General features: G+C 40.7%; 1 protein-coding gene across 2 annotated transcripts in view; it reads left to right on the top strand.

Moving 5' to 3' along the window:
- asic2 (acid-sensing (proton-gated) ion channel 2) overlaps positions 1 to 13,014 on the top strand; it is a 308,022-nt gene that overhangs the window by 271,787 nt on the left and 23,221 nt on the right. For both annotated transcript variants that reach the window (XM_061027348.1, XM_061027347.1), the window contains one exon: positions 5,687 to 5,837. In XM_061027348.1, coding sequence (XP_060883331.1) covers positions 5,687 to 5,837 — 151 coding nt within the window. The remainder of the gene's footprint in view (positions 1 to 5,686; positions 5,838 to 13,014) is intronic.

The following is a 13,014-nucleotide window of genomic DNA, read 5'->3' as shown; positions in this document are numbered from 1 at the left end:
TATCCTCATAATGGGGCCTGAAACATAGGGAAATGATCCTTAAAAAGCAGGGAACCTAAGAGGATAATCATTTTAGGTTGCTTTAGTAAAAAAAAAATACATTTTGAGGGTAAAAAGATGAAAGGATGCAGTGGAGGAAAAGCAGTGCAATAATCGATATAGGTCCTCAAAGGAGAGATAAAAGCTTCTGTCTCTATGAAAATCCTCAAGTTTATTTCATTAAGCCTGAGAATTCTTCAAAACACGATCCAAATTGAAGGCAGCAATCTTGGTCAGAGTTCAGCAGGGATTTAATCCACTCAAAGGGGTGTTTTGTCTTTTGATTCCCGATAAGTTTCTCACTCTCCCTCTTTCCCTCCTCTCATTTTTGTCTCCCATTCTCTCTTAATAGTTTTTATCCTCATCCGTCACCCGCCTCTCGGAGAGCATAAATACCATTCTGGCAGCAGCGACTCCAATCCTTTGAGTCCTATTGCGGTGTGTGTTGTCTTGTAAAATAAAATATTATACTGGCACGGTAAACTTACATTAGGGTGTGATGATAAATACGTTCCATAAACCTCCCAGCACGTCACATAAATTTGTATTTGCAGAATTTGTTTAATGTGACATGAAATATGTTCAGGGAAGGAATGTTTAGGTTGGATGGGATGGTAGCTTGGTGTGCAGATAAAGGAGTGGTGTGTTAAACCCATAATGATGAGTGAGTCAGCTGTGTGTGTATGGGTGAGTGTGTGTGTGCATGCTCAAATGCCTCATTTCCCATACTCAGTGCCAACCCTGTCGCTAATGCAGCAGCAGCTCTGCATTATTTATCCCCACAGCAGTACAACCACTTCTCGGCAGCGGAGAAAGTGCACACCTTGCAACTCAAAGACCTTTTATATAAACTATACTCCTCTAAGCCTTGAGGATAAAAGTCCTCTCTCCTTCCCTTTTACCATCCTGACCCCTTGATGCTCCGTTTCTGCTTCGTTTTGATCATAAAAAGCCTGCTAAATTCTCCCGTAATGGATATTGATTTGTAACACAACAACGACGACAGATCACAATAGACAGCCAATGTGAAAGTGTAACCTTGAAACTTGGCAGCGCGTCATGACAACTGATAAAACAGGTTGGCTGACTGTTTTCTTGAACATTTCAATTTGCGCGCCGGTGCTTTTCACTTTACGTCTCTTCCTGCCAGCAGAGTAAATAAGATGAGCAATAGAAGTTTCTTGTTACCTGCTTATACTGTAATGGGAAAACACAAGAGGGTGACAGGGAAGTGTCATCCAGCAAAATATGAATACTCATCTCAGGAAATCGAATGTAAAGGAATGCTCTTTTTGTAATGGTGCATGAACAACCCAATGCACATAAAGAAATGACTAAGTCAGCATGCAGCTTATGAACAGGCTTTTTCAGGAAGCTACTTCCATTCTCAGACAGGGCATTTTACAAAAAATGCAATGCAGTCTTCTAGTCTTTTGGTTTATTGATTTTGACAGAATGTTCTCCACCCACTGTATCAACGCATAAAAAGCAAAATACATTAGAACAGAGGCAAATATGGTAAAGTGCAGATATGGTAGAAACAAAGATATAGCTTTGCTGTGTCAGTAACTTTTAAAGAGGGAATTATAAAAGTGGTGGGGATCTCTGGGGTATTTTGATGGCTTGGTGCTACAGTGGCAGAAGGAGATAAATAAGTGTCTGGTGGGGATGGCAGCCCAACTAAAGGGAAGATAGATAGCATCCCCTTTCTGGGGCAATAAGCTGCCAGAGGTTTTTCTGGCATCATATCAGACGGCCAGTTGCAAAACAGTGATAACAGAATAGGATTGTATGCAAGAAAGCCAGATGAATTCAGTATGGTCGGGGTCTATAGAAGCCAACAACAACCGCCTAGTGACTTCTCCAGACATAGATATATTAAAACAGTTGAACTTCATGAGCTTATATACATTCCACCATTCATAATATATCTCAGATCCCCCGGAGCAACATAAAAAAGCTGATTTGTGGGTGGTTGATGCTAACAACTGACCTTTCGTCATGACAGATATATACGCTAATGGCCATATCATTTTTGACTTCTCCTCTGTGGGAGGCACTCCACGGCGAACAGGCGAGGTCATGGCATGTTTGCAGCTCTGTGCTTTCAGACATTCACGCTCGCTGCTGTGAATGCTAATGAGACGTGTTTTGTTGGTCAAAAGGCGTTTTAATTGGCAGCAGAGATGCTGTGGCAGCTCTCGCTCGCAGGTCGGCTCTCACACCTCTGTCTTTGATAGGGGTGTCGATGCGATATTCCCAACAATTGTGTTTGACTTGTCTGACATTTACACAGCGCAGTGTTCAACAGTTAATAGCAACAACGTGAAGAGACAGGGGTTTCACAAAGTAGTCTCAACATGAATTCAAACTTTTTAATTCTTTTTAGAGGCTAAGCAAAGTTAAGTCAGCCTTGTTTTTTCTTCTCGGTAGTTTTTGACATGAAAATATCGATCAGGCACTTTTGAAAAATGAAAGGGAAGCCGAATTATATTGTGTGGACACCACATGATTAAAACAGAGATGGAAATCTGTATAGGACTGTTCTGCACTGAGATTGATCGATGGTCTTCCAAGCAAGGTTATCATGGAATTGTTTTAACAGGCAACTCTCCTCTTCATTGACAACTTGAAGAAACTTCCTTACAGAGACAGTCATTGTCAATATTATAATATTAAAAGTCTTTCTACCTATACACGTTTTTCAGACCGCTGTGTTTCCTGCACTATTCTACATTTCTGGACAGGTTTGAGAACTCATTACAGTCTCCCATCTGACAGCTTAACTTGAGGTGGCAGATCGAGAGGGAAGTGAGAGAGAGAGAGAGAGAGAGAGAGAGAGAGAGAGGAGAGACAGGGACTGGGTCAGCCACGAGGATTTTTAAAATAACAGAACCCTGATGTCAAGGTCGTCTTTGTCATCCAGTGGCCAAAGAGCAGCCTTTGTGTTGGGGTGAGGTCTAATGGGATTTTGACTCGGCCCCCGTCCTGTCTGTCAAACATCATCAGTCCTGACAAAAGCAGTGAAAGAGGGGGCGAGCATGTCCCCCCTGAAAGCTATTTTTCTCCATAAGAAAGCCAAGTGCAAGAGAGATGTTGACAGTAGACCCTTGGGAGCCAATTTCTTAGAAAAGACAGGGGGAAAGCTATCAGGGGAGGGCCATTCAGGCCATGCTGGGTTTATATCACATACAAAAATATATAACAGAAGGGAAAATAGATGTTGATTTATGTTGGTTTTAGTTTTAGTTTCAAACCAATTAACCAGCAAGAGTTACATGGAACATTTCATCTCCAGCGTGTTAGGAAAATTGCGTTAATGAATTTAATCTGAGGCATCATTAGCTTTCATTTAATCAAAGTTAAGGTTGTGTGATCCATGTCAACATGCAGTCTTCTACTAATGAAGCTGGGTTATAAGAGTAGAGTTGTGGCTATATTTTCAGACATGCGAAATCAGTGATACACCAGCGATTTGTTGGACCTCAATGGGCGTGGAATAAGAAAAAAAGAAAGGAAACTCGGCCACGTCTTGTACCTGGAAACAAGGACTGATGGCACCATGAATATTTATTCGTCATCCTCTTCACTACACTCTGGCAATTCTGAGTGTGTCATTTATTCCGTGCAGATTCATATCTGTCGGGAGTACCTCTGTTTAGCAAAGGTGAATGAACCTGCAATGCAGTACTTCATATTCTCCTGATCTGCACCACCTCTTGCAGCATGGCATTAGCCAGTCGATCAATCATGTCTGCATACCATCCATGAAAGGGGTAAATGTCAATAAAGGAGGAGGAGCACGAAATGAAAACCCATCCCATCCAGTGTGGGCGGAAATCCGCTATTTGGGGCTCACTTTGCCTTCTCTTTTTCTGTGTTTTCGGCAGTGTTGAACATCAGCAGTAAATAAGTGCTGCTTTTGAAAGCTGAAAAGATTTTGTGTCTTGAATCAGAATTTTTTTTAACCCTCATCATTAACCTCAGACCATTTGAAGGCAGTAGATTCAAGTCAAAAATAAATAACAGTTATTTTAGAGGAACAATTCCTATTGTGTTGGCTGAGTGCCTCTTGATCCTCATTAACACATAATTATAATCATTACAATCAACCTTTCTCTCTCCATCTACTCAACAAACCAACAGCTGCCTCCAACCGGTCTGCTGCTGTGTGAAAAGTGTGGGATGGAAGAATCAGCTCTTTTATTTCGAATACGAGAGAGTTGTCATTATTGGTTCAACAGGATAGTTGCTTAATTCTGGAGTTGGTCGCAAGGAAACAAGCTGGAGAAAGCACTCTATTGATTACAATTACATGTTATTACCTTGATAGGCAGACCTTGTGGATAACATGTGAAATGCTCTTAACTTTCTTTTCCATGCTCTGCTGTGTATTCTTTTTGCATAATGTTAAAGGCTTTAAGAAAAATCGAGAAAGAAAGAAAAAGTTTCTAAGTTCTGATAATGTGTAGCAGGAATGCTGCGTGGTTCATGAGAGTTTGTTAAAAGTCATTCTGGAACCTCTGACTGGATCTTGATATAGGCATGTGATGATGTGCATTTTTACGACAGTGAATATTGATAAGCTTGAGCAGGTGTCCACTCTGTGTGCAGACCTCCCAATTTTACATTTTGAGGAGCCAGACTAAAAGGGAAGGTCTTCCTTTGCATTGTAAATATGTAATTTTGACTGTTCCACAACACACCTTAAATTAAAAGACAATGGTTTGTTTACTGCAAGGAGTCAACTGCTTAATGTGTTCCTTATTAGTTTCAAACCCTTTTTCTACGGGGTGCTGTGTGTGGCACATCAAACCATCTCAATATTATTCAGACATAGTCTTTTCTTGCTCTTTATTTTACTTCCACAGCATGTGAGAACATATAAAAACATATTTATAGATTGAATCCAGGAGACATGGATCCAGAGGGTATCACTGTTCTAGGTTTGTTACTGCGTTTATTTCTCCTTCCATGGTTGTTCTATTCATTATTGTTGTTGAGACCAAAACTACGTCTCTTTTACATGTTTGCTTGTGATACACAATACCATTTTAGGTCATCTATTATTCATAATTGCTTTAAATCAGTTAGGTGTTGCTGACACAGAGGGACATTAGTGTAGGAAGAAATGTTTCCCTCTTATAGGATTGTGTTCTTGTTTTGTGAACTGAATGAAGAACTGTCTGTAATGGCACATTGCTTTTAAATGTTTGTGGCAATTTGTTTTTTTAGCTTTTTTTTGTATTATTTTTTTAACGATAGTTTATGTCCTCATTACTATTACACATGTTTGACTTAAACTGTTCTTATATCTATTTCTATTTAAAATGCTGATTTTATGTTCTGTCAGGGGAATTTTCCTACTTTTTTAAAGCGTAACTTGGATTTTCAAAAGTGCCATATAAATACAGGTTTACAATTTTTTTTCCACACTGGCAAACTCTTTAACCACATCTCAGACAAAATGTCTAACCTTTTCTAATTTCACACTCGTGGCTTAAGGATTCCTTTAAATTGAATCTGATGATTTGCAATTAGCTGGTTTACTACTGCAGTGCTCTCCTTCTAGTTAACGTGTTTGTGTGTATGTGTTTTACAAGTCATCACTGACCAGTCCGTTCTCTCTATCTGTGTGTCCTCTCAGGTCTTCACCAGGTACGGAAAGTGCTACATGTTTAACGCTGCAGAGGAGGGGAAGACGCTCCGCACAACCATGAAAGGAGGAACGGGCAACGGTCTAGAGATCATGCTGGACATCCAGCAGGACGAGTACCTGCCTGTGTGGGGGGACACAGGTAAGCTTTAAACACATCATGCTGCATTCAAATGCAAGTTACGAGGTTGTGTGTTTAGCATGAGATTTAAGTCATGAGATCATTGATCAGGTGACTGACCCTTTGAGCAGACATTGCCTTGTTTGACTTTCAAAAGTGCTTAACGTGTTTGTGTTTAGTGTGTCAGTACTAGACTCAAGACAAGAGTAGGGTAAGAAACAAAACATTCTAAAATATTGAGCTCATCAGATATCTCTTCATTCTTCTTTATTTGAAGAATAATACTTCCCTTTGAAATTTAGAAATCCCCCAAGGCCAGCCCTAACCTTTAATCACACTACTCTGATCAACACTGTTGACTAATACAGTAAATATTGTATAATATATCTTTATGTCATTAACATGATTCATTGTGATAGTATACCTACAGCAATGCAGTAAGATGAAATCATCCACAGGGACATTTATTTCAAGAGACAGACATTCAATTGTAAAACTGAAAAATATAATCTTCATTAAGCTAGCTTCGTTATGCTTTGCCTCCATCACTTATATACTATAGTGTTCCATTGAACAAGAAACAAGACATTTTACACAGGCTGGAACAGCTTTTTTTCAAGTCCCACTATGTTGTGTCTTTTTTCCGTATCTCTCTATCTTTGGTTGATTTGCATTTAATGAAAGAAAAAACCCCTGAATCAATGCATGAATCAAATGGCCTCAAAGGGAATTTTGACAGTATGATAATCAAATAAACCATTTAAAAACATCTATTCCCCCAAATATGTCCCCTGCTCAGCCCTCAGGCCACGTATTTCTTTTTCTTTTGGTAAATGAGCTGTAATTGACACAGAAATGCTTGCGCGTCCTCCTGATGGAATCACTCTCGGGACAGACTTCACACCCAGAAAGTCTTATTAAATCAAAAATCAAATTAAGCTCCTGAATGTGTGAGGTGATATATATTACATTTGAACAGCTCTGAATATCTTCTTGAATATTATGAATGTATATCAGGGGAAATACTCACTGATATTGATTTCATTTCAAAGCCATTTCTTTACTTTTCTATTGGTTGTGTCATTTTCAAAGTATTGAAGTTGGCCAAATCTCTCATATTCACACAGCAAAACTTCTATGTCTTGGTCCGGGTTGGAAGTTTGAATGCTGATATAATGTACTTTACCGTATAACAGGTTGTAAGTCTTATAAATAGGGTATCAGGCAAGTGTTAGAATTTTACTGCTTCATAATTAAAAACAAACTAAAAAGAAGACTGACAAAAGAAAGCCTGCGTGACATTTGGCTATATGACAAAACATTTGATTACCCATCAGCCACCATTAGTAGGGTGACCATGCGTCCAGATTTGACCAGGATCGTCCTGTCCAGTTTTGAACAGTCCTTGTCCCAGTTATAAACCATTGAAATACCAAAACAGTATACCATGCTCACTGATTTGTCTTTTTATATGTGAATCAATGTGGTTGGCATGGCTGTTGCTGTTTTAACCACTAGAAAAACTTGACTTGTGTACCACGAGTCAAAGTTCAATACTAATTTGTCTGTACATGTGTCAGTCAATCTCAGGGTTTTGGCTTTTGCATAGCTAGCTGGTATTACACAATGCTATAGCGTATGAGAAAAATGATAGGCTATGGGCTTCCTTTTACACTGATGACTACGAACATTAAACTTATCCTGCATTTGTATTCACTCTGAATTAGACTCTTCAGAAACGTCATTGTCTGTCACTGCACGCCCCGTTTTTGACTAGCTGTGATCAAAATTTTCTTTAGAAAACTTTGAGCTCCCAGTGATATGTGATGCATATTCAGAACCCGTTCAATTCAGGCACCAGAGCCTCTTTGATATTCTTTATTATAAAGAAGTGCAACTTAACATTACCCTCCATACTGATGATCGTGATGGAGACCTTGTTAGCTCCTCTGATTTAGAATTGTAAGGCTTGCTACCTGAGTGCTTCCACAGTGGCGCTCATTGAGTGGCCGGCTCACGTCTGAACCAGTGGAAAGGCAGACAGGGGAGCTCTCAAAAGACCCAATCTTGGAACAGCCCAACAGATGGGCATTATTTACTCTAGGCTCAAACTTAAAGAAGATCCATCATCAACACGCCCACGTTTTATCAATCCTCCCCATGTTCTTCAATTGACAGATGGTCCCTCAGCAGCCATTTGGTCCTGAGTTACTCTTCTGTTTGAACAGGCTGTACTACAGCATGTATAGCTTCCTCTCCCAGTGGGTTCTGGTTTCCATTGCCCTTGTTTATCCCTTTGTGGTTTAATTATCACAGATGAGCTGAGTCAGCCTCAACGGGGAACATAGGGTCTTCTTCTCGGTGCTTTGTTCTTCAAACATAACAGTTCAAACATAATGAGAAAAAACTGCACAGGGACTCATCTCCCTTTCCACATATAATCTTTTTTACATCAATCTCCTTCTCTCCTCTGTGTTTCTTGTCATTGTGCATCATCCAGAGGCCACCAATCGCTCCATGGGCTTCTATTAGCCCTTGGCTCTGCCTGGGCAGCTGCAGGGCAGTCATGATTCTTCTCCTCACTTTATCATGATGGACAAACATGAATAAAACAGCATGCATCATGGGGTGAAATATTAACAAGAAGGATTTAAGTTTGAGTGGTGGGTGAAAACGGATGGTCCGTTGCCTGGAAACGCAGTGCTCTCCTCACTGTGAGGCTGACCAAACTGCTTAGTGATATAAGTAATGGTGGACTTGTTATTTCAATTTACTGTGGCTGTCTGGACAATTTGTGTCTAATGTTAAGCTTAAGTCTGTACAAATTCATTTAAGTGATAAGGGCTGTAAATAAGATAACTGTGTACTTCAGTGTTTTGATATTGGTTGCTGGCTGAGATGGAGAAGTACAACTTAATGTGCCTTTTTCTCTGTGAATATCAAATGATCTCTCTGCTTCTATCCCAAATGCAAACAAAAAGTGTCTTATGTTTGACATTGCTTATTTTTATTTGTGTCTTATGTTTTAAATTATATTTAATAATAAAATACAGATGGTACCTCTACAATAGATATAAAAGCCAACATCACGTGTCTAGGTGAGGGTTTTAGCCTCCACATTTGGCCAGAATACCTTGAATGCACTCTGGCTTTGTTTCAAAAAGTCTGTTGAGTTTAGTGGAGGGGTAAACACCATTTATCCACAGTATATCACCTCAGTTGTTGTCTTGATGATGGTATTTAAGAGTCCAGGTCTCTGCAGGTCCAACTGATGGACCGTAACGCTGATAGACCTGGGGTCTCATTTATAAAAGAGTGTGTAGAATCCATACTAAAAATGTACGTGCGCCAAAAACCCGGAAATGGCGTGCGCACAAAATGATACAGATTTATAAAAACCGTCCGTACGCACACTTCCACGCAATGTTCCCTTTATAAATCACGATCCACCTGGAAATGTGCGCACGTAGATTAGTCCCATGTTCCGCCCTCTACACGCCCACATTCAACCATAAACAGTCAATGCAAAGCAGCTCGTGAATGAAAATGCATACAAACGAGGGGGCAGATCAAAGGTTTCCAGCGCTGGATCGCGGCGGAACCCGGAAGTTTAGACAAAGAAACGAAACTTTCTGACCCAGAAACGGAGGAGTTTGTGAATGACGTGAAGGATTAAAATGGACATATCGGTAGTTTGCTGCAGCAGGAGGATCACAAACTGAAGAAAAATCAGAGAATGACACCACGTCGCTGCTGCATTCACGCCAGCCTATGTGCCAAAACATACGCCGTTCATCATTACGCTCGAGAATATCTGCAATGTTTACATGTTTACAGGACCCACACTGACTTCTTCATATATTGTCAGAGTGCTCACGTCAGTCAGCAGTCTCCCTCACTCCATCATATTAGTAATCAAAAGTTTGATCAACAAACAAGAACGTTTGATTGTTGGCCCCTTTTTTTCGTGGGAAACTCGGAAAAATTATGAGGATATATAGGCCTAGTGATCCTGTCAGAGGTGCTCCGACTTAATGTCCACACTTGAATTATTTACAGAATAAATACGTGCAGCTGATGAAGATGTGCCGAGTATGGAGGAGGCGAAATGTGTGAAACCACCGCCGTGTCTCTGTGCGCCTTGACGCAGTCATCTTTATTAAAACTAAAAATCACACTTGATGATAAATGCACGATATTGAAAGATATGAAAACTGTGCAAAAGTTTTAGGCAGGTATGAAAAAATGCTGTAAACTAAGAATGCTTTCAAAAATGGAAGTGTTAATAGTTTATTTTCATCAATTAACAAAATGCAGTGAATGAACAGAAGAGAAATCTAAATCAAATCAATATTTGGTGTGACCACCCTTCGCCTTCAAGACAGGATAAATTCTTCTAGGTACACTTGCACACAGTTTTTGAAGGAACTCCGCTGGTAGGTTGTTCCAAACATCTTGGAGAACTAACCACAGATCTTCCTGTAGGCTTCCTCAAATCCTTCTGTCTCTTCATGTAATCCCAGACACACTCGATGATGTTGAGATCAGGGCTCTGTGGGGGCCATGCCATCACTTCCAGGACTTCTTGTTCTTCTTTACTCTGAAGATAGTTCTTAATGACCTTGGCTGTATGTTTGGGGTCGTTGTCCTGCTGCAGAATAAATTTGGGGCCAATTATACGCCTCCCTGATGGTATTGCATGATGGATAAGTATCTGCCTGTGTTTCTCAGCATTGAGGATACCATTAATCCTGACCAAATCTCCAACTCCATTTGCAGAAATGCAGCCCCAAACTTGCAAGGAACCTCCACCATGCTTCACTGTTGCCTGCAGACACTCATTATTGTACCGTTCTCCAGCCCTTCGGCGAACAAACTGCCTTCTGCTACAGCCAAATATTTCAAATTTTGACTCATCAGTCCAGAGCACCTGCTGCCATTTTTCTGCACCCCAGTTCCTATGTTTTCGTGCATAGTTGAGTCGCTTGGCCTTGTTTCCATGTCGGAGGTATGGCTTTTTGGCTGCAACTCTTTCATGAAGATCACTTCTGGCCAGACTTCTCCGGACAATAGATGGGTGTACCTGGGTCCCACTGGTTTCTGCCAGTTCAGAGCTGATGGCACTGCTGGACATCTTCCGATTTTGAAGGGAAATAAGCTTGATGTGTTTTTCATCTGCTGCACTAAGTTTCCTTGGCCAACCACTGCGTCTACGATCCTCAACGTTGGCCGTTTCTTTGTGCTTTTTGAAAAGAGCTTGAACAGCACATCTTGAAACACCAGTCTACTTTGAAATATTTGTCTGGGAGAGACCTTGCTGATGCAGTATAACTACATTGTGTCTTGTTGCTGTGCTCAGTCTTGCCATAATGTATGACCTGTGACATGACACTGTCTTCCACAACCTCACCTTGGTAGCAGAGTTTGACTGTTCCTCACCCAGTTTTAAGCCACCTACACAGCTGTTTCTGTTTCAGTTAATGCCTGTGTTTCAACCTACATGTGACATTGATGAGCATTAGCACCTGTTTGGTATAATTGGTTAATCATACACCTGACTACAATCCTACAAAATCCCTGACTTTTTGCAAGTATACCTATAAGAATTGATGCTGGTTTTAAGGCAAAGGGTAGTAACACCAAATATTGATGTGATTTAGATTTTTCTTTTGTTCGCTCACTTCGCATTTTGTAAATTGATAAAAATAAACATTATTATTTATATTTTTGAAAGCATTCTTAGTGTACAGCATTTTTTCACACCTGCCTAAAACTTTTGCACAGTACTGTATGTGGCAGACTTTTATTTTTCATTTTTATTTTATGTTAATATATTGTCATAATGAAAGTTACTTATCGGAAACGGCTCACTACATGCGCGATTATAGCCTAAATAAAATCGTCGGTTTGAATGATTCTGATGACGTGGCCCTGTCAGTGAAGTTTGATATTTAGTGAAATAAAATGTGGAAGAGACATCAATATACATTCTGCAGGCTTCAATTTACCACTTCACCGTCTGTGTCGCCAATTTCCCCTGCCTCCAAAATGAACGTACGCCTGGGTCAGAGACCCCTGATCTGTTCAGAGATTGAAATTGGGCTGTTATTTATCTTTGCCAGAGATATTAAAGAGCAATAAAGATTTCATCTGGTCCCAACCTGGTAACAGAAAAGTGTTGAGTGGTGGACAGCGGGGGGAAACACCAGGACGCTTGTTCTACCGTCGAGCCCCCCCGGGATGTCATGGGGTTAAAACGACTATATATCGAGGAAGGTGGGTGCCCACTAGAAGTCCTTTAAAAGCCCCTCAACTCAGGTGCAGTTTGGAGGGAGGTGCCTTGAAGGAAGGGAACAAAAAGGAGAGAGTAATACCTATAATCTGTCATGTTGCCACTATTTTGGTACTCAGTGCTCCCGAAACTCCCCAATTCCTCATCTTCCATGATTTTCTACAAGACTTTGTCTGCTATTAAATATTTTCAGACCTTTACCAGATCACAGAGTGAACTGACCTGAGGCATGCAGAGTCTGCACGTCACATGACTGTGGCAGGTGACCCCTCTCTCTAAGGGGGCCAAGTGGACCCAATCCATGGCTTTCCCCCTACCAACCCCCTTGAAAGAGTATAGCAGACCACTCACTCTAGGGGTCAATGATACAGGCTTTTCGTTTCATGTGTTACTGTCTACAGCTCCAAGTACATGCATGCTGCTTCTGTGAACACACTTATATCAAAATGTTCATTCTTGGTGGGTTTGAAATCAGTTCAGCTCTGGCTACACACTGACCTGTTTTTAAAGAGTCATCTGAAGTTTTCAGCCTCTCTGGTGTCAAATTAGTCAAGCAGTCTTGATCAAAGTCGTCTCCGTGTGCACAGTCAGCATCTAAGGCCTGTTCTCCTTCATCAGCAGGACTACAAAATGTTTGCAGTGCAGAGCTAAGCCCTTCAACACATCACAGCCTGTAGACGTGTGATGGCAATCAAGTTCCATTTCTTCTTAGATCACAGACATCTATTTTTCTTTAAGTGAAGAACATAACAGAGTTTTGCTCATGTACAGAAAGCAAACTTGTAACCCTGACGTTTCAGAGTTCCCAGGCAACCAGTAACTTTATGCTCACCCACTGTGTCTATTTTTAACCGAATCATTGAAGGAGTGGTGCAGAATGTGGGAGCTTTGCACAGACTTATTCAG

Source organism: Labrus mixtus, chromosome 20, assembly GCF_963584025.1.
Source record: "Labrus mixtus chromosome 20, fLabMix1.1, whole genome shotgun sequence".
NCBI classification, from domain to species: Eukaryota; Metazoa; Chordata; class Actinopteri; order Labriformes; family Labridae; genus Labrus; species Labrus mixtus.
This window is presented reverse-complemented; position numbering and strand designations above follow the sequence as displayed.